Genomic DNA, 21,631 nt, shown 5'->3' on the forward strand with positions numbered 1-21,631 from the left:
GTAGGTAACTGTTTTATGTAAATCTATTACTACCCATAGTCTTTTAATTTTGGCTGTTTATGTGTGTGGATATTTATTTACCATACATCAACAAATTTTAAATTGTATATCATAAATTTAAAAAACAATTTAAAGATTACCATAATGATATAAAAAAATATATAAGAATCTCAGAAGTTCTAAAACTATGGTACTTTGTCTGCGACCCTTAAACTATTTAAACACAATGCAATTCTCGAGAAAAACTTTTTAACAATCCTCATGGACTTTACTTGGGCTCCAGCCCCTTTTCCAAAAACAAAAACTACAATATATTTTACTCAGATAAATGATATTAAAGTATTTTTTTACTATAAATATGATTTTTATAAACTAAAAAGCGTTATAAGCGCATTTATTCGTCGCAAGTCTGACACCCGCGTAGGGTTCCGGAAATGTCAATTATGGGTTTGCTATGTGAATAGGGGTTACTTCTCTACAATAAACTGTAAATGATCTTCATTTACATTCGTATTTTTTGACTTCCTGGTTTTTCTCAAATTAAGTCGAAAAAGCTTTACACTCTTCAAATGAAACTTTATTTCTCTGTAACAGTATATATGTATATGGTAGTTTCAGTATAGGTTTATATTGCTGTACAACCACCAAATCATTATAATTATAATTATTAGCTAACTAAAAATCGTACAGTTGGTCGATGTTAAGTGCTACTAAACACCTACATAAGTGTACGCAATAGGGACACATCCTCGCAATACCGTCTTAGAGTCGTCACTTTGTGGCTCTCTAGAAGGCTGTGCACTATTTCCAAATAAATATATAAGTGTTAGATAAAAGTAAGTAATATAATGTAACTCATAAAAGAGGTAACTCATAAAAGAGGTAAGGAGAGAGTAGTTTTTGAATCTGCTCTCTATTTAATTATCAGAGACGATTTTATTTATACCAGTCGCCTGCTCGATTCGTCATGGATTCTTATGAGAAAGGTTAATATCTGCTACGCAGTTTTTATACTGAAAAGAACTTGTATTTTGTTTATTATTTGAACCATATTTATTTAGTCGTTTAGAAACATTTTTGAATCCGATAGAGATAATGGTAAAGTGTCCTTTGTGTGTTGAGAAAGTTTCCAGTTTTTGGTGAGAGCCTTTATCTTATTAGTAATTTAAGAACATATCTCATGTAAGAACAATAACAATTAAATGATACTTTCGGACCATGTCGAGGGGTAGACAAACATTAAAACAGATTTAATCCAAAGCGTGTTCCATAATTTGGGTTTTGTGTCTTTGCCCCATTTTTGTATTCCAAAGCATCTTTTTGTCACCCAACTGCGTAAATTTCTCAACACAGACCCTGCATGCGTGCAAAATAACGCCACAAAGCACATAAATGCCGACATGTGAAGGTTTGCGCGCAACTAAAAGGAACGCCGCGAAATCGCATCAACTTAAAATAAAAAGTGGCAGCGTTGCAGGGAATATGCAAAAATATGAGAAACCTATAAAGGCAGTAAGTACGCAGTACCCTCACCCCAATTGAAATTTCATGCGACTCGCCAAGGCAGGGGCGAAATATATGGGTACAATTGGATTGTTCAATTTTGGATGCGACTTGGTTGTTCTTGTTTTTGCACACATTACCCTTATTGTTATAGCATTACTTTTGGCTTCAACTCCCCTCGCTAACATAACAAAAGTCATCGTCTTCGAAATTGAGGTTCGTTAACGTTGCAATTGTTTGTTAATACTTTTTGTGCGCAGTGTTATTGCATCGTTGTTGTTGTTGTTGTACACGTATTGGGACATTGCCGTTGCTCATATGACTGTAGCAGTGACTTCTCAATCCCTGCAGGTGTTGTTGTGTTGTTGCAGCAAGTATTATTTTTAACCGCTTTGCTGGAGTGCAGTGAAATGCAATAAATATAGAATTGAGGGGTGGCACCAAAAGATGTGAAAAAGATGCAGTTAAATGTGCGTTAGGGTGAACTTTCATACAAAGTGAGAAATTTTTATAGAAAGCGCAATTGACAGAGGCACCAAATTGGAGAAGGAGAATGTGTGTGGTTTAAGAATCAAGCTTCAAAGAGTCCAAAGATGATTTAATAAATTAAACATCACATAAATTAAATATACTAATGAACGCCCGGACTGAGACAGTATCAGAAATTTAAGTTAACATTTTTCGTAAATTTTACATTTAAGGACCAACCTAGTATGCATATACCTTTATATTGAAAGTCGTTGCTATTATGCATTGCCTTTGTTATTGTTGCTGCCATGTTATAAATGTGCAACAATGCAAACAACAACAACACCTACATGAAGCCCGTAAACCAACTTTGCTACAACAGGAACAATTAAGTGAGTCGAGTAACCAACCGCAACACAGCTCGTTGCTCCAGCATTAATCGCGTCAGCGCAGCGGTGTGCGGGCCACCGGTGCCGGAGGGTTGCATGTGGTTTGTGAAATACGCGTACACGCGATATCCTTGTTATTCCAACTGTCACACAACTTTGGCAATAATTCTGCGTTCATTCATTTACACCGGTACACACCCACATACACGTGCAGTTCCAACAACCTGACCGTGCAATGTTACGTTGAATACAATGGTAGTGCCACCTTTTCATATCAGTCAAATTGAATGCAGCGTTATGAGCGTATTCACTTGCAGTTGGCTGTCATACATGGGAGTTGAATGGTGGACTTATTTTTGAAATGAATTGAACTGAAATTGTTGAAGGAACGAGCTTGTCGTACAATTGGGGTTCTAGTACCTTCAAAAAGACAAAGGTCTCTTATAAGAACTTGATTCCGATCGTTCAATTTGTATGCAGCTCATCATGCTAATCACTTATATGTCTATTTTAAAGGATCTCCGACGTTTCCTTCTGGGTGTTACAAACTTCGCGGCAAACATAATATGCCCTGTTCAGGGTATAAATATTACATTTTTTAATGGAAAATGGTAATACTTTCCATTATGGACAAGTGCAAGATGTTTTCTTTTTTAGTAAACTTCGGACTGTAAATTTTACGATGTCATTAAGGATTTTAACTCGAAACTTTTTAAGCAACATTTTTTAAACTTTCAGCGTTTTTTTCTGAGTTTAATACTCATTATTTTAATTCAAATACTAATTTATTTTATTGAATTTAGTTGGTATATGCTGTGAAGTATAAACGCACATGCAATTTATAGTGCAATGACGTTTGCAAAGACAGACACCTATCAGAGGCCGTGTACAACTACACTTTTCTGCTAGAAATGCCAATTTTCTTTAGAAGCCAACAAGTTATTAGTCATTTTATGAAGCTGTCCTGCATAAGCAAGAAAAACATAACCTTCCATATTGTGAATATGATGCATAAGCTTAAAATCGTGCAACAATTGTATTTTTTAAATAATTTAATGAAGTGTTTCGAAACCCTTTGGAAAAATATATTCTTTCTGTGGTGTTATTTTCCTGTGGGTCTCCCTTGTAATAACACTGCCGTACATAAAAACTCGAATAAACTAAGATAGAGACAATAATAATAAAATAAGACAGAGGTTACAGAAACAGCCAATCACCTGTGTCTCTAGAAACGTATTAAAATATTCAAACGCAAGGTCATCTTTAATCAATAAACTATTAATATTGGTATTGAATTAATAAGATGTAGTCGGATTATATACTTCAGAAAATAGTTTAATCGAGTCAAATCATGTAGCCTGGCCAATGAAATTTATTGACTGGCTCAGTTCTCGTTTAGTGATAAGATAACGCTCAATATGACTTGACACATAATTCTGCTGAACCCGTGAAGCAACTAAAGGCTTAACATCGAAGGGGTACACTAAAGAATTCCAAATTATTTACTTTTCACCACTCTCGCTCACCACTAACGGTAGTTAGTCTGGAGGTGACCAGACATTATTTATTTATAATAAACTATCATGTTATGTCTCTTCACAAATTCGCACTTACAAACGAAAGCTTTTGCTTCTTACACGTTAAGTAGCTTATAATTAGCTCATACTTGTAAATGTTGAAGTGCTCGAGAAATTCTCGCACTACACGCTAAGTTTATAAAATAATTTAATTTTATAAATATTTTTTTAAATTCATCGGTATCATATATCATATACAAAAATGTAACAGAGTACAGGAAATGGTTTGACAGATATGCCTCCAGCAAATTCTGAAATTAATATTACTTAAATTTAAGCAAATATCTGTTTGTGTCAAAACACTGTGCACTTACCCACAATAAACACGCAACATGGAATTTTTTTAATTGTTGTTTATTTAATGATTTTTGATTTGCATAAATAAATATTATCTGCAATTTCATTTCACTCAACAAAAAACCAAGAGAAAACCTTAACTTCGGCTGCAAAGAAGCTATAATACCCTTCACGGGTGCATTTTTATAGCACAAAAGGGTATAAAAAGATCTTTATTCTGATTTTGATCAGTTAGTTTAGATGACAGCTATAAGCTATAGTACTCCGTTCTGAACAATATTTGCGATCTATGCCGAATTTCATGAATATACCTTAACAATTAAAAGAGATGTCCACAGAAGGACTTGAGGTTGCTCGGTCAGTTGTAAGCAAGCAATATGCTATAGTTTTCCGATATCAACAATTCCGATATAGGTGTAGCTTTTGGATGAGAGAAAAATGTGTGTAAAATTTCAAATCGATATCCCAAAAGCTCAGAGACTAACTCGCATATATGCAGTCGGACGAACCGGCAGACAAACATACGATAACATGGTTTAACATGGCTGTTCAGGGTATAAAATAATGTCAACACTGTTTTTCTCCTATTGGCTTGTTCGCACACATACACAGAAAAACTGAAATATTATTTTATAATCGAAATGTGTTTTAAATATTAAGGTGTCCGCTATTTCCCAAGCTAATTTTCTTTTTCCCCTTAAAGTTACAGTTTCCGCTCCAAAAAGTATATTCAACATAAAAAAGTTCTTTATATTAAATAATTTTACTTTTAGCTTGTATTTAATGTGGATTATTATTATTATTTTTTTTTGTATTAAATTTATCATATCCAAAGTAAATAAGCGTATAACTTTTAAACAAGAATATTCGTAGTCAACGCTAAGCTCTACGGCCCGAGTGTTTTTGTTTACATAAAAGCATTGCTTTAAAAGTACTAAGCAGTTAAAGTTATACATCAAGCTCGATAATTCATTAACTAGTATACCATTAACATCATTCATAGTATACCATGTCGTATGAGCAACATACAATTTCTCAGGCACTTGTATCAATGCTCAGTAAATTTGATTCATAACTTTAACTGCGTATATCATATCATTTTTCAAAGTTGTACATTTACTTGCTTAATATAAAATATTACAAGTTCCATGATAAATGCATTGGAAAAGCAACATGATTTAGCCACGGTTTAAATCGAAAATAAAGAGCTTCTTCGTTGGATAATTTTTTAAGGCCAAAAAATATATGTGAAAAATAGCGGACACCCTAGTGTACAATATATGGTCTATATATACATACGAACTTTTATACTTATATACATATACAACTACACTATATACCCTTCCGTGTCTGCTGTGCGCATTTGCAAACTCATCACTTTAAATACCCAAGGGTTGTGTATTTGTTATTTTAACCCTTATGTTGTTGTTTATCATTCATTTTAAATTGTTGAAAAAGTGAAGCGAACTTATTCGGCATTATAAGTGGCCAAAGTGACGCGCGAAATTCGATTGGAAGTCATTGTACGAGCAAACGATGGTTAACTCAATTGCGTATATATGCTATGTGTATTTTCGTTAGAAGGGTGCAATTGTCTGAGCATTATATAATATATACTTGTACAAGTATGCATTGCTAAGTGTGTGTTATATATAACTTAAAGGTATTAGTTGTCAAACAATGAGCGAAGATGTCATTGAAATCGACACAAGCCAACACAAATACGCATAAAGACAGTTGGAAGGGGGTAACCACACAGACACACACACTCACAAACAAATACTTTCTGTGTGTGTGAGTAATAGATCCGCACTTGTTGTGTTAGTGTTGTTTGTCCAACGAACAAAGTGTCTAAACAAACCAAACAGATACGCAACAAATAGTTTGTGTGAACGGCGCAAAAAAAGAGGGGGATGGAGGGGATGTTGGCAACAAAGTTGAGTGCGAGAAACTTTTATCAGCAGACAGAATAAGACAAAGTACGTTATTAATAAAGAGCGAGCGTGTGCGCGCGTATGTTTGGGTGTGTTTAAAGAGACGCCAGCGAGTTGTGTTAAAAGGCCAACAACTTGACAGCAGCTACAGCTCGCCGGAGAATTGAGCGTTGAAAGTTTCGAACGTGCAACATGCAATCAGCAACATGTGTAGCAACATACAAACAAACCAGTATATTCGAATAGTAATTCACATGCCACATGCCTCAACACACTACTCACAGGCGCCTGACAACCGAAACTTTCCGTTGCCACCAATTGAACGCTGTCCGATGGTGGAGAAGCAGCAGCAGCAGAAGTAGAGGAAGAGAAGAAAAAGGAATAATTCTTTTATTTCCCATTTGATGCGTATTTTTCTTTCATTCAGCACAATTTTGCAACTTTTACGATTTCTTTTATGTATTTGAGTCGACATTGTTGTTGCTGTTGCTTGACCTCGTCTATCCACAGTTTCGTATTGTCGCTGTTGGCACCTCGAGATATTGGACGCTTACAAAAGTTTATCAATCATTTAAAAAGTAAATTGTTTAGAAAACATGTTAGAGACATGTTGCTTAGTCAGCAGCGGCAGCAATAAGCAATGGGGAGACAACACTAACAAAAAATGTGTCTTTCTTTGTGCTAACAACACTTAGATTATCGGTGGCCGAAGGCAGTGACAACAACAGTCAATGGCATTGTGATTACTGATATACCAAAAATACCCTAAATTGTATACGAGATTGATTTCTACGTTTTCTTTTAGTACATGATTTTTAGCAATGATTTAAAGTGTATGTATATTTGAACATATTTTTGCATAATAGCATATCTGAGATTCAGAAACCCCTTATTTGTTAATTGAGAAATCTGCTTGCGCATAGCGAGATTGCGAAGTTCGATATGAGATTTGATGTGAATACCCTTTTGACCCCGAAACACCATTGAAAACTTCAGTAAAGTGTCAATATGACTGCAATGAAGTTCATCTGTCGACTCGCTTCTAGTAGGAACTATAGGAGCGATGCAACATCCATAGTGTAATATGTTCTTGAACATTAGCGAAAACCTTCTGCCAGTTCTCCTAGTTTGAACGAAGATCTCTAAGGCCATTAAACCTGCCTAATAAGTAGCCTAAGAACTTTACGACTTCGTTTCATCATAAAAGAACTGATCTGATAAAGAATATAGATACGTCATAGACTTATTTATAATTGACCAATTCTAGGAGCTCGGATCTTAGACTCCTGTTTGTAATCTGATAATAATACAACGGGGTTGGATGGAAAGTTATATTATTATAAAATATTTAAAATAGTGAATAGTGATGAGAAGATTTGATTAATGGATCGGAACCTATGTTTTGCTGACGCATATTCTGCTGATCGGCAAGTTACTGTAGGTTTGTATTCCTATCTTGTTAGAAATTTAATAACATTATCCGATAAATGGAGAACACGAAGCACAAGTTCTTCTAACTTCAGAAACATACTCAAAGGCTTTGATTTTCTTCTTGCCACTTTAACAGCAAACTATAAATACAGTTAGAAATAAGTAGGGAAGGGCTAAGTTCGGAGGTAACCGAACATTTTATAAGGGAAATTTCTTCAGGTGTTGGTAAAACTTTAAATTAAAAAATGTTGCGAAAGAATTAAACTGTCCTTATTCGATGAAATCGTGTATAAATTACAATAAAATTTTGTTTTTTCATGACGTACCATATATTGAAGGCTTTATACTTAGACTTGGTTTCATTGCTATATTTAAGACCGCTTCAGCTAAAATTATATTAAAAACTAATTCAAATTGGATATGAGCATGTGAAATAGACTCGATCGAAGAGGCTGAATTTACTTGTAATATATTGTGTTGATATGGAAAAGGTCTACCAGAGGATCGGAGTTCATTATATTAGGGATATGCTGTTAAAACCAAGGTTTAGACAAATGCCATTCTAATTCAACACTAATTCACATAACTTTTAAGAAAACTTGTCCGTTTAATTTCACTAAAATATCATACATTTTGACCAACTTTAATGGTTAAAAGACAGGTAGAAAAACGGAAATAATTTTGTGAGGTTTACTGGGGATAGAGGTATACTTGCTGCATATATTTTGACATATTTTGAAGCAATTTTATAAATAACAGATCCCACTGATCGACATATTCGTTTAAATGTTTTGTGGGCATGGTAATGGTCCGATTACGTGTATCTACGAACTCATCCTTAGGTTTCTGCCAGGGAACATGTGTACCAGTGTCATCACGATATCTAACTTTTTACTCAAGTTACAGCTAGCACAGACGGACGGACGGACAGACAACTCGTCTCTTCATCCCGATCATTTCTATATATTTAGCACTATATCTATCTCGATTAGTTTGGTGATACAAACAACAGTTAGGTGATCAAAACTATTATACTCTGCAGCAACATAATGTAAGAGTATAAAAACTTAATTTATAATTTTAAAATTTAAGCCGCGACATTCTAAGTTACAATCTGGCAATGAATATACATATATGTATATATAGGTAATAGTTGTATATAATATATATCACAAAATACTAACCGTCCGCATGCATAAATATATTATATATAAATGGCTACATAGTTGGCTAGCATAAGTAAATGCCTAATCACGTCATGGCAAGCAAAGGAAGCGGAAGTAATTTAGCGTAAATAGCCCTATGAAACTTACGAAATTTCAATAACGTAATGAAAAGCATGGTCGCTGTTATACCCGTAGTATAAAGGGGAGGCCGATTAGCTCAGATAATAACAATCGGTAGAGTAAATAATTTCGATGGATAATAGATAAGTTATTCACAAATACACAAGAACACAAATGTTTGCAGGTTGGTATGTCATGTTAGTACAACCCTAATGTAAATTACTTATAAACGCAAATTCAACTAAAGTAGGGAGTCAAGTAAAGCAAACCATAACTAAAACTACACTGCAAATTGAATGGAATAATGGCTGCAGCTGGGAGCAAAAAGCTTCAGGGCGCGCACAAATTAATTTGCAATGTATTAGAAGAACCACACAATGATCTAAAATTGTTTATTCGTTCACGTTTACAAAAAATAATAGAAGTGTGTATAATTGAAAAAAATATTTGATTGTATCGAATTTATGGATAATGATTTTGAATTATGTTAAACGGACTTTCAAATTTAGAAATCTTCCTTATCTCGGTAGCTTCACACAGCGAATAGTAATTATTTGTTTGCCACGAAATTTGTAACACAAAAAGAAACGTCAGAGAGCCTATAAAATATGTATACAAATGAGCAGCATGACGAGCTTATTCGATTTAGCTATGCCCGTCTGTATATACGCAAACTACGAAGTTTTTGCGACATAGACCTGAAATTGCACACTCGTTCTTTTCTCTCCAAGAAGCTGCTCATTTGTCGGAAGTTCGGATATCGGACCTCTATAGTATATAGCTGATATATAAATTGAATGATCGGAATAAAAGTGCTTGTATGGACAACATTTTATCTGTCGAGACATTGACCAATTAGCAGTTTCGCTAAATTATCATGCTAAACTCAATTAACAATTGAAAAATTAAATTTTTGAAGCGCGCAATTTTATTGAAAATATTTAAATTTACTACAGATTTTATGGTGACTTATTTAATAACGAAGACTGATAAACTCGGATATTTTTATAGATATTTGAATAACATAAATTGAAATTATAAATTTAGAAAATAAGTTGGTTTTAATGTGGTGCAAAGCAAAAGCTCTTGCAAATCCACATTCCCAGATATTCTATATTCCATTATATTATATATTATAAATACTCACGTCATTCTCACTCAAGAGACCTTTCTTATAGGGCGGGCTTACATGGCGTATGATCAACATTAGCGCACTGTTTACCTCAGCTTATGAGTCGTAATCTAGAGAATGCGCTTTGCGAGAGAATTCGCGGTTATATTTTCATAGTTTAGATAACCCAAACATATATATTTGGATACACGTTCATTACTTCGAATATTTATATAATATATTCCTCTGTATATACTCTTATAGTCGTTCATTCACATTTCATTCAAACTTAATGCTCTCCAAATACGCTAACGCATATTACAATTACGCTAACGCAAATTACAATTACTTCAATTACATTTAAACTACGCTCTACCAGCACATACTTTAGCGCTACGTCAACTTATACTCGTTCTGGTGACGGTGGCTTTCCAAGCGATGGTCAGCCAACCAACCAACGAGCGAACCACGCAATATCTATCGGCGTTCGAAACCGCATCCCGCCGATAGCAATCGACAAATTGGCTTTCCCGCTTGGATTTACAACCCAATTCTGTATATGTGTGTATATATGGCTGACTGTATCATGCAATTGGAATGTGCGCCACAAAATTATACTAGCAATAAACACAGCAGTGGCAATTGCCATTACTAAAGCATGTTGCAGCACGTGCGTACACGAGTTGGCTTTTATGCGAAAATAAAATTATAATTTTCGCTTTCGATAAATTTACCGGCATTCACCTAAATTACGAACAGCAGACGCATTTGAACGGACTTTGGGTAACGTTTTTAGTCAATTCGAATGTTTTTTGCTGCGATGAACAGTAATTTATTAACATCCTAACTCAGTTAGTACACACGGCAGAAATTTTCGATTGCGCTACTAGTTTATGAGGTCGCACGCGAATAGATGAGCTTATGCTTTTTTATGGGAAAATATCATTGTTAGGCGGCATATCTTAATATATACGTATATACAATATATCCAATACTTAAATCAACCATTTGAAAGCGAAGCTTCCTTTCAGCAAGAGACAAAGCCAAGCAGTTAGCACTTCTAGTAAACTAGCCGAAAAACTATAAGAAACTATTGAATTGGGGCAATTGCTGTCTGCAACCAAAGAAAATAAAAACTCAAAAGGGCAGTCAGAGAACAAAAGGTGAAGCAACTGTTCAAACTTTAATTAACAATGAACACTATGTGAAAAAAGCACATCATACGCAAAGCAAAAAGTAAATATAAAAGAAGCTGATAATCGATGCGACAAATACACTACGGTTGCTTATCGATTACGAAGTTGTAGCTCCCATGCTTGTCAACGAAAACAAAGTAGCTAAACAAAAAACAAAACGTGTGAAATAAACGCTTGCAATAGAGCAAAGCGTTTTGGGAAAACGAACGAAGGTCTTGATGTTTAAGATAGAATGCACTTACAATTAACATAGTTATAGACATATACATATGTATTGTGATGCAAGGCAGTGCTACCAGCTTTATACACATAACAAATATTTTTTTCTAAAACTTGGGTTGAAATTGTCTTTTTGTGTTTGGAAAACTCTTAATTTAAATTACTCTTGAATTAAACAGATGTGTATACCCCTCTCATTTAAGAGGGTTGAAATATGAGGAAAGTGTTGGTCGCTCGTCCGCATAGCCGGTATACGTAGAGAACGGTTTTAATACCTACAATCTCGCTTGGACTTCAGAGAGGACCGTTCGCGATCAGATATTCTAAAAGTATTACCGTCCGCTTAATATTGCGCCAGCAGTCTGAGTACCTCGACACCTGCCCACAATAGAAGGTGAGCGTAAAATCGAAGGTGTATTCATCCATATCCCAAATGTGGGAGTTATGAGGTATACATCTTAGTTCGTAAAAGGAATGTGCGTTCCCATTTGGGTTGCGCTCATTACTATTGCTTAACGCTTCACGGACAGGCTACTATTAGCATCTTAAGCTTCTAACTGATTAGATGCACTTGTAAAGTGACATAAGTAATTATTTTACTTCACAACTGATCGCAAATGCTTTTGCATATTATCTCTTCATATCTGCTTATGCCATAGCTCACTTGGATCCGTGTCGCTACCAACAATCTCAAGTTTTGAGTCGTAGTATTTTCTGTAAACTATATTTCTTGAATTTTTATTGATGTTTGATTGAGTTCACATTTTTTGATCGAAGATCAGGTGCACGGCAAGACGATTTATTACTCAGCTCAATTGCGCTGATCTCATTTATGTCAAATAATGGCACATGACTTTTCAAACCGACTCCGAATCGCTAATAGATGTTCGGTAAAGCCTATTCATAGCAGGCGTATACTCAACGCTTTGCCATAGTCTGCAGAGCAATGAACGCTATTCGAAAGAACCTTTTATTTTACCCTTCACAGGGAATATAAAGTTCGCCATGAAGCTTGTAACACCCAGAAGGAATAGTCGGAGACACCATAAAATATATATATGTACATATATGTATGTAATCAACGTAAGGCGTTGAGTTGATTTAGGCATGTCCGTCTGCCTGCATATATGCAAACTATACTCTCGGGTTATAAAATATCGCTCTGAAATTTGGCAAACATGCTTTTCTTTCCAAGAAGTTGCTCGTTTGTCGAAACCGCCGATATTGGACCACTTTATCATGTAGCTGCCATTCAAACTGAACGAACAGAATGAGGTTATTATACTTTCTTTTTTGACCAGATATCTTGCACGATTAAAATCAGTCAAGATATACAAACTTCTTTATTTGTAAAGCGTATTCTATATTCGGTTAATATGTAAAACAGGACACGTTCATCTCTCAGATTTCCGTCAAGACTTAATAATTTTGCGAATAATATGTCATTAATCCCATATAGTTTTATTAAGGATAATTTACCTAAATCTTTTTCTCTTTTATTTGAAAGTATTTCAAACCATTCCATTTCCATTTACGTTTACCACAATCTGGCAACATCTTGTTTCTATTAACCCTGGGAATTAAAGTCCGTAATAATGTTGCCACTTTAGTGTTTACAGCTGCTGACATTTTGCACCGCTTCACGGTGACTTTCTTTGTTTCTTTCCTCAACTCATCGAAATTCTTGCGCCAGACTTAATTTTTATTTCGTCTTCAGCTTCATATCTGTGCTTATTTTTGATTTTTTGTCTTTTGTTTTTATTGCAACACGGCGCGTTGTAAAACCAAACAACAACAACACGGTTGATGAAACATATTGCTGTTATTGGCATTCGCTCACATCCCAAATGCCCAAATCGCAAAACTTTGCTGCCGGCAAACAATGGAGTCAACTTTTTCCCATATTTTCTTGCTGTTGTTGCATTTTCTCAAACTTGTTATTTACATTGCTTATGTTGCAAGAACTTTCCCTTGGCTTGCTTTATGTTTCTCGCTCTCTTTCTCTCTTTTCTGTTTTGAATAGTTGAAGTTTTTGTTTTATTAAAATTAGTGCATAGTTTTTGCATAGAGTTTCTTTTCCCTCAGCTGTGCTGCAGTTTTTCTCCCTCTTTTGCATTATGGTTTCTGCACTTTTCCCGCCTTCGGCTCCGCACTTGTCTTCATTGACGCCGCTCTCTGTTGACATTGTGGAAAAGTCAATTTAAGTTTGTGCCATTAAAGCGTCAATGGAACCGAGCGCGCACAAATTTCAGGAAAGTTCCTTTTTTATTTTAGGCGAGGGTCGAACGCTGACAGCCAAACGCCAAGCGCACCCCATGGAATTCGCTGCCAACGCCAGTGGCTAAAATAAAGAATTTGTTAAGTTTGGCAGCCAGTAGGGCTAGCGTCTAGCAGTGGAGCAACATAGCAGCAGCAGAAACACAGAAGTTGCAGAAATTTACAACAACAACACAATGCTACAGCTACTACTGTAGCTGAATATATTTATAGCTGTCCATAGCTAACGGATTAGTTCAGAAGCGGACAGTAACTTTCGTACTCGTGTCATTTATGTCGCTATGCATGTATGCAATGGGTGGTTCGTATAATGCTATACTTGTATATAATATTACGTTTCTAATGGACAAATGCCGGAGCGCTTTGACCAGGAAAAATAGACCAATTTATTTTTTTTGTTAGGTTCGATGACGTCGACGCATAAAACTCGATTATTGATATATCAAATATAATATAACTGGGTTGGTCTGATTCCAAAAAATGTTCCGCTATCTCAGAAAAGTTCACGTGCTGTGTCCGAATACTTTAATTAACGCTCCATTTTTTTCTGAAGAAGACGTCCTACTTAATTTAAGTAAGTATAAACCATCTTTTAGTTAGGGCCCAGACATGATATCCACATGCTTCCTAAAAAATAGTGTCCAATATATTTACTTCAATATGGAAACGGGCATTAACAATCCCTTTGCATAAAAGTGGATTTAGGTCCTACATTGAAAACTATAGAGGTATTGCAAAATTATCAGTTATACCTAAACTTTTTGAAGCTATCATCGGTTATCATATAACTTTTTCACATTATCGGTTAATTACTTCATCTCAGCATGGATTTCGTAAAGGGAAATCAGCTCTAACAAACTTGCTTGAACTTGCAAATCATGTGTTTCATAAGTCATCTTGGTCCGATTTCGTTCTTGTTGTTTATTAACGATATCTCTTCTGTAATAGAACTCTAAAAATTTTATTATATTATACGCCGACGACGTAAAGCTTTTTAAACCATACACTTCAACCGATGAAAGGTGTCTGTTGCAAACAGACTTAAATAATTTGGTTGCATAGAATCCTCAATAAATGTGATTTTCCCGTAGATCTGTGCACCCCTCTCCTTATGTAATAAAACACCATAGTCTAGAGCAAGTTTTTAACTATGTTGATTTCGAAGTTAATATGGAGCCTAAGCTTTATTTTAGTCTTGACAGCAAAAGCTGTCCTCAGTTATGTTAAACGTTGATCTAAAGAACTTACAGATCCGTATATTACTGAAGCACTTTTTACAACTTTGGTTAGACCTATATTGGAATATGGCTCTGTCGTATGGAACCCTAGTTACCAAATCCATTCTGACAAGTTAGAGTCTGCTCAAAAACATTTTTTACTTTTCGCCTTAGAGAATTTCCGATGGGATTCTAGGGTAAGTCTACCTACATACAGTGGTCGTTTAAAACTTATAAATCTACTTATACTTTCTAGGTTTAGGGAAATGCTTGACATAATACTCTTAATGAAAATCCTGATGGAACAGTTAGCAGTTCTTTTTTCCTGTCCGAAATTAAACTTAATACCCCGGTTCGCTTTTCGAGGCAGTTTAGACGTTTACTGTTAAAATCCTGTAGATTAAATTTCGAACTAAACGACCCATTCCGTTATGTCATGGTTTTAATTCCCATTCCAGCTCATTTGACTTATCTGACTCACTTTTCAAAATTAAAAAGACTTTATTGTTTTCTCTTAATAAATAAAAATGTAACATTTACTATATCGTAACTATAAATCTTAGCTTTTGGAATTCTTGTTTCTGTAGCTGAACAGTTTTAGATCTCAAAACTCTTTTCTGACCCGGTACGTATGCGAATTGCGCCCTTCGCGTCGGTTGGGTGGGAGGAGTGTAATCGTTGGGTTATTATTATTACCCCTTTGGAACTCAGACTTAAGATTTTTGGGGAAGGGAATAAACCATTAAGAATTCAGGACCGTGGGGCAATTTTCGAGATAGCAAGTCAAGGGATAAAGCAATAAACTGTCAAAATTCTTGGAGCATTAGAGTAAGTTATTCCAGAGATACATTTTTAGGGAACCTTATCTTTCATTTTTCCTTGCATGAAAAACATTTAAGGTTAAAAATGTATTAAAACTGTTAGAAAATCTTTCACAGAAGTGGTATATCCTCAGATCAGTTATATTCACACACATTACGTGGTGAAGTGTAAAAGACTGATGTTATCTGCGAAGAATTTATTAAGGATTCAGGACATTAGAACAATGCTCACACATAACTGAAATTTTATTTCTACTAAGCGATTTAAGCATTTAAAGTATAACATATAGACTTGTGTAAAATCTGGTTCTGAAAAAATCTCTGAAAATCTGATAAGTGTAACTGACTGTTTCTTAGACTATTACGAACTTAGCGAAATTTTCGAGCAGGCTTATCATCTCCAAAATCTTGGACAACGGCTCTAAAGACATGAGTTATGTTAAGCAAAGTGAGGAAGCCATATCAATAAGATTTTCTCTCTGCTCCAGTTTCCGCACCGGTTGCTACATCTAAGTAATGTCTCCCTCACATTTTTTTCTAAAATAAATAATCCATCATATGTACCACCCTGTATGTATGCATTGAAGTAATCAACTCGCTACCACGACGATTTGTTTGCTTTGCCGCTTTTAAATAATTTGCAAAAAGCTTAAAGGGAATAGTTGAAATTATTTTCTTTGGAAATTGCTGCAGGCTTCGATCGCTCAACGTCCACTTCATCGTCAGCAGATTATCAAAAGCAGATTTATTTTTATAAATATGCACATGTGTACATATGTGTGTGTGCTAATGTCCATTTTGCAATCATTTACCAGCAAGCAAGTATATTCGTAAGCCTTCACCCAGCACCCTGTCCGCTGTGTCAACTATTTACTTTGTATAAATCATAAACTCAGTGCGACTTTGATTTTGCCAAACAGCGTAGAAATGCAATTAAGTTTTGCTTAGCTTCATGGAATTCGCTGTCTTTGCTTTTCATTTGTCTTATATTTATTCACCATTTATATGTACATGTGTACTTCTTTACTTTGCAATAGTTTTTATTTGCTTTAAAAAGTATTTATCTATTACATTTAACTGGATTTGTGCTTTGTGTCATTGCAGGAAGCGGAAAATGCCATTACCGCTATGAATGGTCAATGGTTGGGCAGTCGTTCGATACGCACGAATTGGGCTACAAGAAAACCGCCGGCGACAAAATTGGATGGTAAGTAAATCAGCGCAATTCCAATAAGAGGAAAACGTGTTTGCGCTGCAAGACAAAAACGAAATAGTAAAATGACATAAATACGAAGGGCACCAGAAAAATTTTGGAGTTTGTTTCATGAGAAACACGAGAGTTTTTCGAAAATATTGCTTTTCCGTTTTTTACTTTGGCTCAACTCATTTACGTCGTTTGTCAAAATATTTAACATACAGCTCTAAGTTCTTTTTAGTAAAAATCGAATAAGTCGACTTAATGAAAAAATACTAAAATAATCTGGTAAAACTAAACAAAACTATTCGTCAGTTGCTTGCCTAAAAAGAACTGAAGACGATGAATACAATAACAAATAGGGTTAGATCGCTGAAAAAAACAATCCTTAACTGGATAAAATCCAGTATTGTACATTTGCCCAGACGGAATTAATGTGACTAACCAAGGTTCTCAACCTGATGAAACCTGGAAAACCCGCAAACTTAAGGGAGTCTTATTCTTCCCATAACTCTTGTTTCCCCAGTAGGGCAGATACTTAGATCTTGTTACTCCCAACCTTCGCTCACCACATGAGTCTAGCAGACCATCAACATGGCTCCCAGAAAGTACACAGTCAATAAACGTCCAGATATAGATCTGGCAAATCGACCAACATCCGTTTATTAAAGGGGTAGAGAAACGTTGCTACCAACACCGTCTTCTAATCGTTGAAGACATCTTGGATCTACAGTTAAATGACCCTGAAGACAACACATAAAAATGGATTTAGTTATGAATATTCGAGAATTTGTAAAAACCTATAGGATTCAATTAATACCAATAATAATAATAATTAAGCTAAACAATTCTCCCATGTCAGCAATATAACAATAGATTCAAAAACTGTTTAGCGCCCCTCGTAATTTATCGCAAGCACACAATAACTCTTCTCGTTTTATTCCACACCTTTGCGAACGCTTTCAATTTTGTATTTTATTGTTTTGTACTAATCTACTTTGCTTTTTCCATTAGTTAATGCCAAACCTTTAACCTTCGATGAGGTGTACAACCAAAGCAGTCCCACTAATTGCACCGTCTATTGTGGTGGCATCAATGGTGCATTGTCCGGCTTTCTAAACGAGGATATTTTGCAGAAAACTTTCTCTCCCTATGGCACAATTCAGGAGATAAGGGTGTTCAAGGACAAAGGATATGCATTTGTGCGGTGAGTACATACAAAAAAAAAAAGTAAAAATAAAATAAAAAGTAAAATATGACATAATGTTAAAGTTTCGCAGTTTCGCAAAAAGTGCAAATGTGTGCTTAGACACGCACGTGTACAGGTACACTAACAAACGAGAAGGCACTTAAATTTACTGAATATGAACATTAGGTATTCGTGCACAAAATATTGGTATTTAAAGGCGTTACGGGCACACACATGGCTGCCACATTTAAAGAATATTTGTTTAACGTTTCATTACGTTACATAATTACAAAGATGTTGGTATGTAGTATGTATAGATGTATTTTGAGCAGACTTCTGCTTTTATCATAGTTCAAAATATTTTGAAATTTGAAAATTTTTTTTCGAAATCTTTTTGAACTTGAGTTCATAATTTTTCATTAGAATTAGTACCGAGTTATTAGCCGAAAATATAAGTGATATTGAAAGCTAACTTCGGTTGTATAGCTCATATTCATTCAATTCTCAACTAAATCATATGAATGACTAGTCAGCAGCGCTTGAATACTTAGAAAAGTGGAAATTGTATGTTCAAGTGCGACTCTATATGTGGCTTGTTTTATTGTCGGAGTCGCGTCAAAATAATATAAAATATAGTGCAACAAGCTATAAAGCGTGTTTTTACGATGAAATTTTCGTGTGATAACCGTAGCAAGAAACGTGACTTAGTATTGACCACTTAGGCCACCTTTTATATGGTCACGTCAAACCAAGGTGTATGCTAAAAAAACAAAATACCATTGGTCGTTTGGAAAGTTTCTTGACGATATTGCCGAAAGAAGATGACTAAGTATTAAAGTGGTGCAATATTGGACCGACAGAACCTTCATAAAATGCAGTTGCGATAATCATAAACCAAAAATCCATTTCAAACACTAAGTTCCTGATTTTAATATATTGAGAAAGCCAAAGCCTTAGCAATTTCAACTGTTTTTCTATGTATTGTAACGGATTTCTTGATAAATCGTCTACCTATAACTCACTCTTGAATTCGATCACTGGATTGTTAAATAAAAGTCCCAATTTAATGGCAATGCACATTATCTTTATAATACTTTCAACAACTTATTTCAACACTTATTGCTCGTTATTCGAGCTTACAACTTCTAATTAATGTCTCAATTGCTCTTAACACGACAACACTCTAGCTAGAACTGTGCTTGCTGCACAATCCGGTAGCCCTTATATAGTAAATCTTTAACAAAAGTTCGCTACTATAACATTCTGGCAACTACGAATTCGCTGTCTAATTGCTTCTGGCAATTTATTGTCGTTTCGATTTTGTTCTATCAAACGTGTTCATCACAGTATCATTTTAAATTAAAAAATATAAATAAATAGGCTCGAAGTAATTAATTTTTGAATCTTTTTCTTCTCGGATATTAGTATTGAATTCATTTCCTTCATTTTTTTTCTATAATTTTTCAAACAGTTGGCAACACTTTTAGCATATATCTCTTATAATTAATGTTTTAAATATTATATATTTCAAGCTTTTAGTTCTTCAAACTATGTAATTTTGTTTATATTTAGTTAAATCTCATTTATTCTAGAAATTTTATTAAAAAACCAAACATGTGGCAGCACTTTTAAAACATATTTTCTGCCATAAGCTTTCCCAAATCTCTTAAGTTTGCTAGCAATTATGGCGAAACCGGTTTAGCTGAGCGATAACTTTGAAATAAATTGTCTAGACAGGTGGCAACTATCCTCAATCATATTATCAACTGTATGCTTTTAAAATTTCTGTATTTTGGTAGCCATATTATGGTGTTGGCTGGTACCCTTCTATATTTTTGTTTTTTGAAACATTGAGCTTATTACTAAACTATTCGAAAAACGGTGAAAACCGATCGAGGTTTCACATATTATACAATTTTATTGCGATTTGATAAAAAGATGCCTCCCCATTTAGGTTTAGGTTCATAATACTGCGAAAAATCCCTTACATAAGCGATCAATAATGAAGTATGATTTTGAATAAGGTGAGCTGTACTGATCACCTAGGATACGACTACTCTGTCCCCCTACCTACCTAGCTTATAGTTTGGACCGATTGCTCAATGCACATCCATATTCTTCCAATAACATTATCTCAAACATATTTATTGTTGTATTTGTAGATTAGCTACGACAGTGCGCGTGCTCTTTCACAGCATTGTGTTGTTATTGTTTTGCAGTTTGAGCTCATATTCGCCCCACTTACAGTTAGCTGCATGGCGCAGTGTACTCACTTGTATGTATGTTGTTGTAGTCACTTTATTGTTAAGTCAGTTGTTGCAGCTTGTTGTGTTGTTTTTAGCTTTTTTCCGAATTTTATTTTCCTCATTGTTTGTTGGTGTTGTTTGACTATTGTGTGGCATTGTCTTGCTGTGTTTGGCAACATAATGAGCTTGGAGACTTCCAATACCGAGGGCGCTAGCTGGTGTTGTTGCTACCGAAGCCGTTGGTAATGCTTTTGATTTTACTGCAACAATGCTTGCAATAGCTTTTCCGCAGCAACACATGTATGGTGTGCGCATTAGGGAATCAGAAAGGACTAATTCATTGTGGGACAGTACTGGTCCACTAACTAATCATTCAGATATCAATTAGTATATAATAAACTTTCATATTTATGTCTGCTGACCACTAAGCAGTAAATAAGAGAAGAAAACGTTGTGGTCAGCAAAGTCATCACTATGGATTCGCTAAATATTACTTTTATAAGTCCGCAAGTACCAGATCAACTTCCGGACTCTTCAACATTTACCAATATCTACACATATATACATAGATGTGTATATAAACGTGTTGAAGAATATGTGCAGCTTCCATGTTGACACAAAAGGCTGCATTGCACCGTTGCACTGATGCACTGAGATTGAGCGAGTCACGAATCCCTTGACCGATTGCACAACTTTCACGCTTTGTTCGCTCTGCTAACTGCTAATACTGCGAACACTTCAATGTAGTTGCTGTTATTTTCAGTGTTGTCCTCCTTATTATATAAGTGGGGAAAATGAAAGCTATTAGTATGCACAAAGAAGTGTATCCCTCATGCATTTACATTTTCAACATAACGACTTTAAATAAGTGGCATCTAAAAAGCAATCTACTAAATTACGAGCAGATTTTTTTGCAGCCCTTTGAGTTTGAGATTTTAATTCCCAGAACTTTTAAGCATAATGTATTAGTTAATAAAGTTGAAGCTGGTTCAGATTTTATACAATAGACAAATATTTAATTTTTATCTCTGAGTTTATAATATTTTTGTTGAATTTGTTTCACGATGAAAATTCCGTCGGCTTAAAATATGGCGATTAAATTTAAAATATGTATAACCATTACAACTCTAGACCAAGCTGTCGAGCCTGCTGCTCTAATGTTGTTCTCTTCACATGGACTATATAATCGCCTATCTGCTAATAGTCTGTATTTTTTTTATTTCTAGAGTTGGAGCGGATTCTATGTTAAGAAGTCAAGTCTTCTAGAGAACACTG

At 35.0% G+C, this 21,631-nt stretch overlaps 1 protein-coding gene across 2 annotated transcripts in view; it reads left to right on the plus strand.

The window, feature by feature from the left end:
* The window catches only part of LOC106617165 (cytotoxic granule associated RNA binding protein TIA1), a 271,680-nt gene that overhangs the window by 240,068 nt on the left and 9,981 nt on the right, over positions 1 to 21,631 (plus strand). For both annotated transcript variants that reach the window (XM_070105504.1, XM_070105503.1), the window contains exons 4-5: positions 16,831 to 16,933; positions 17,936 to 18,128. In XM_070105504.1, the coding sequence (XP_069961605.1) occupies positions 16,831 to 16,933; positions 17,936 to 18,128 (296 nt within the window). The remainder of the gene's footprint in view (positions 1 to 16,830; positions 16,934 to 17,935; positions 18,129 to 21,631) is intronic.

This window comes from Bactrocera oleae, chromosome 2, assembly GCF_042242935.1.
Source record: "Bactrocera oleae isolate idBacOlea1 chromosome 2, idBacOlea1, whole genome shotgun sequence".
Taxonomy (NCBI): Eukaryota; Metazoa; Arthropoda; class Insecta; order Diptera; family Tephritidae; genus Bactrocera; species Bactrocera oleae.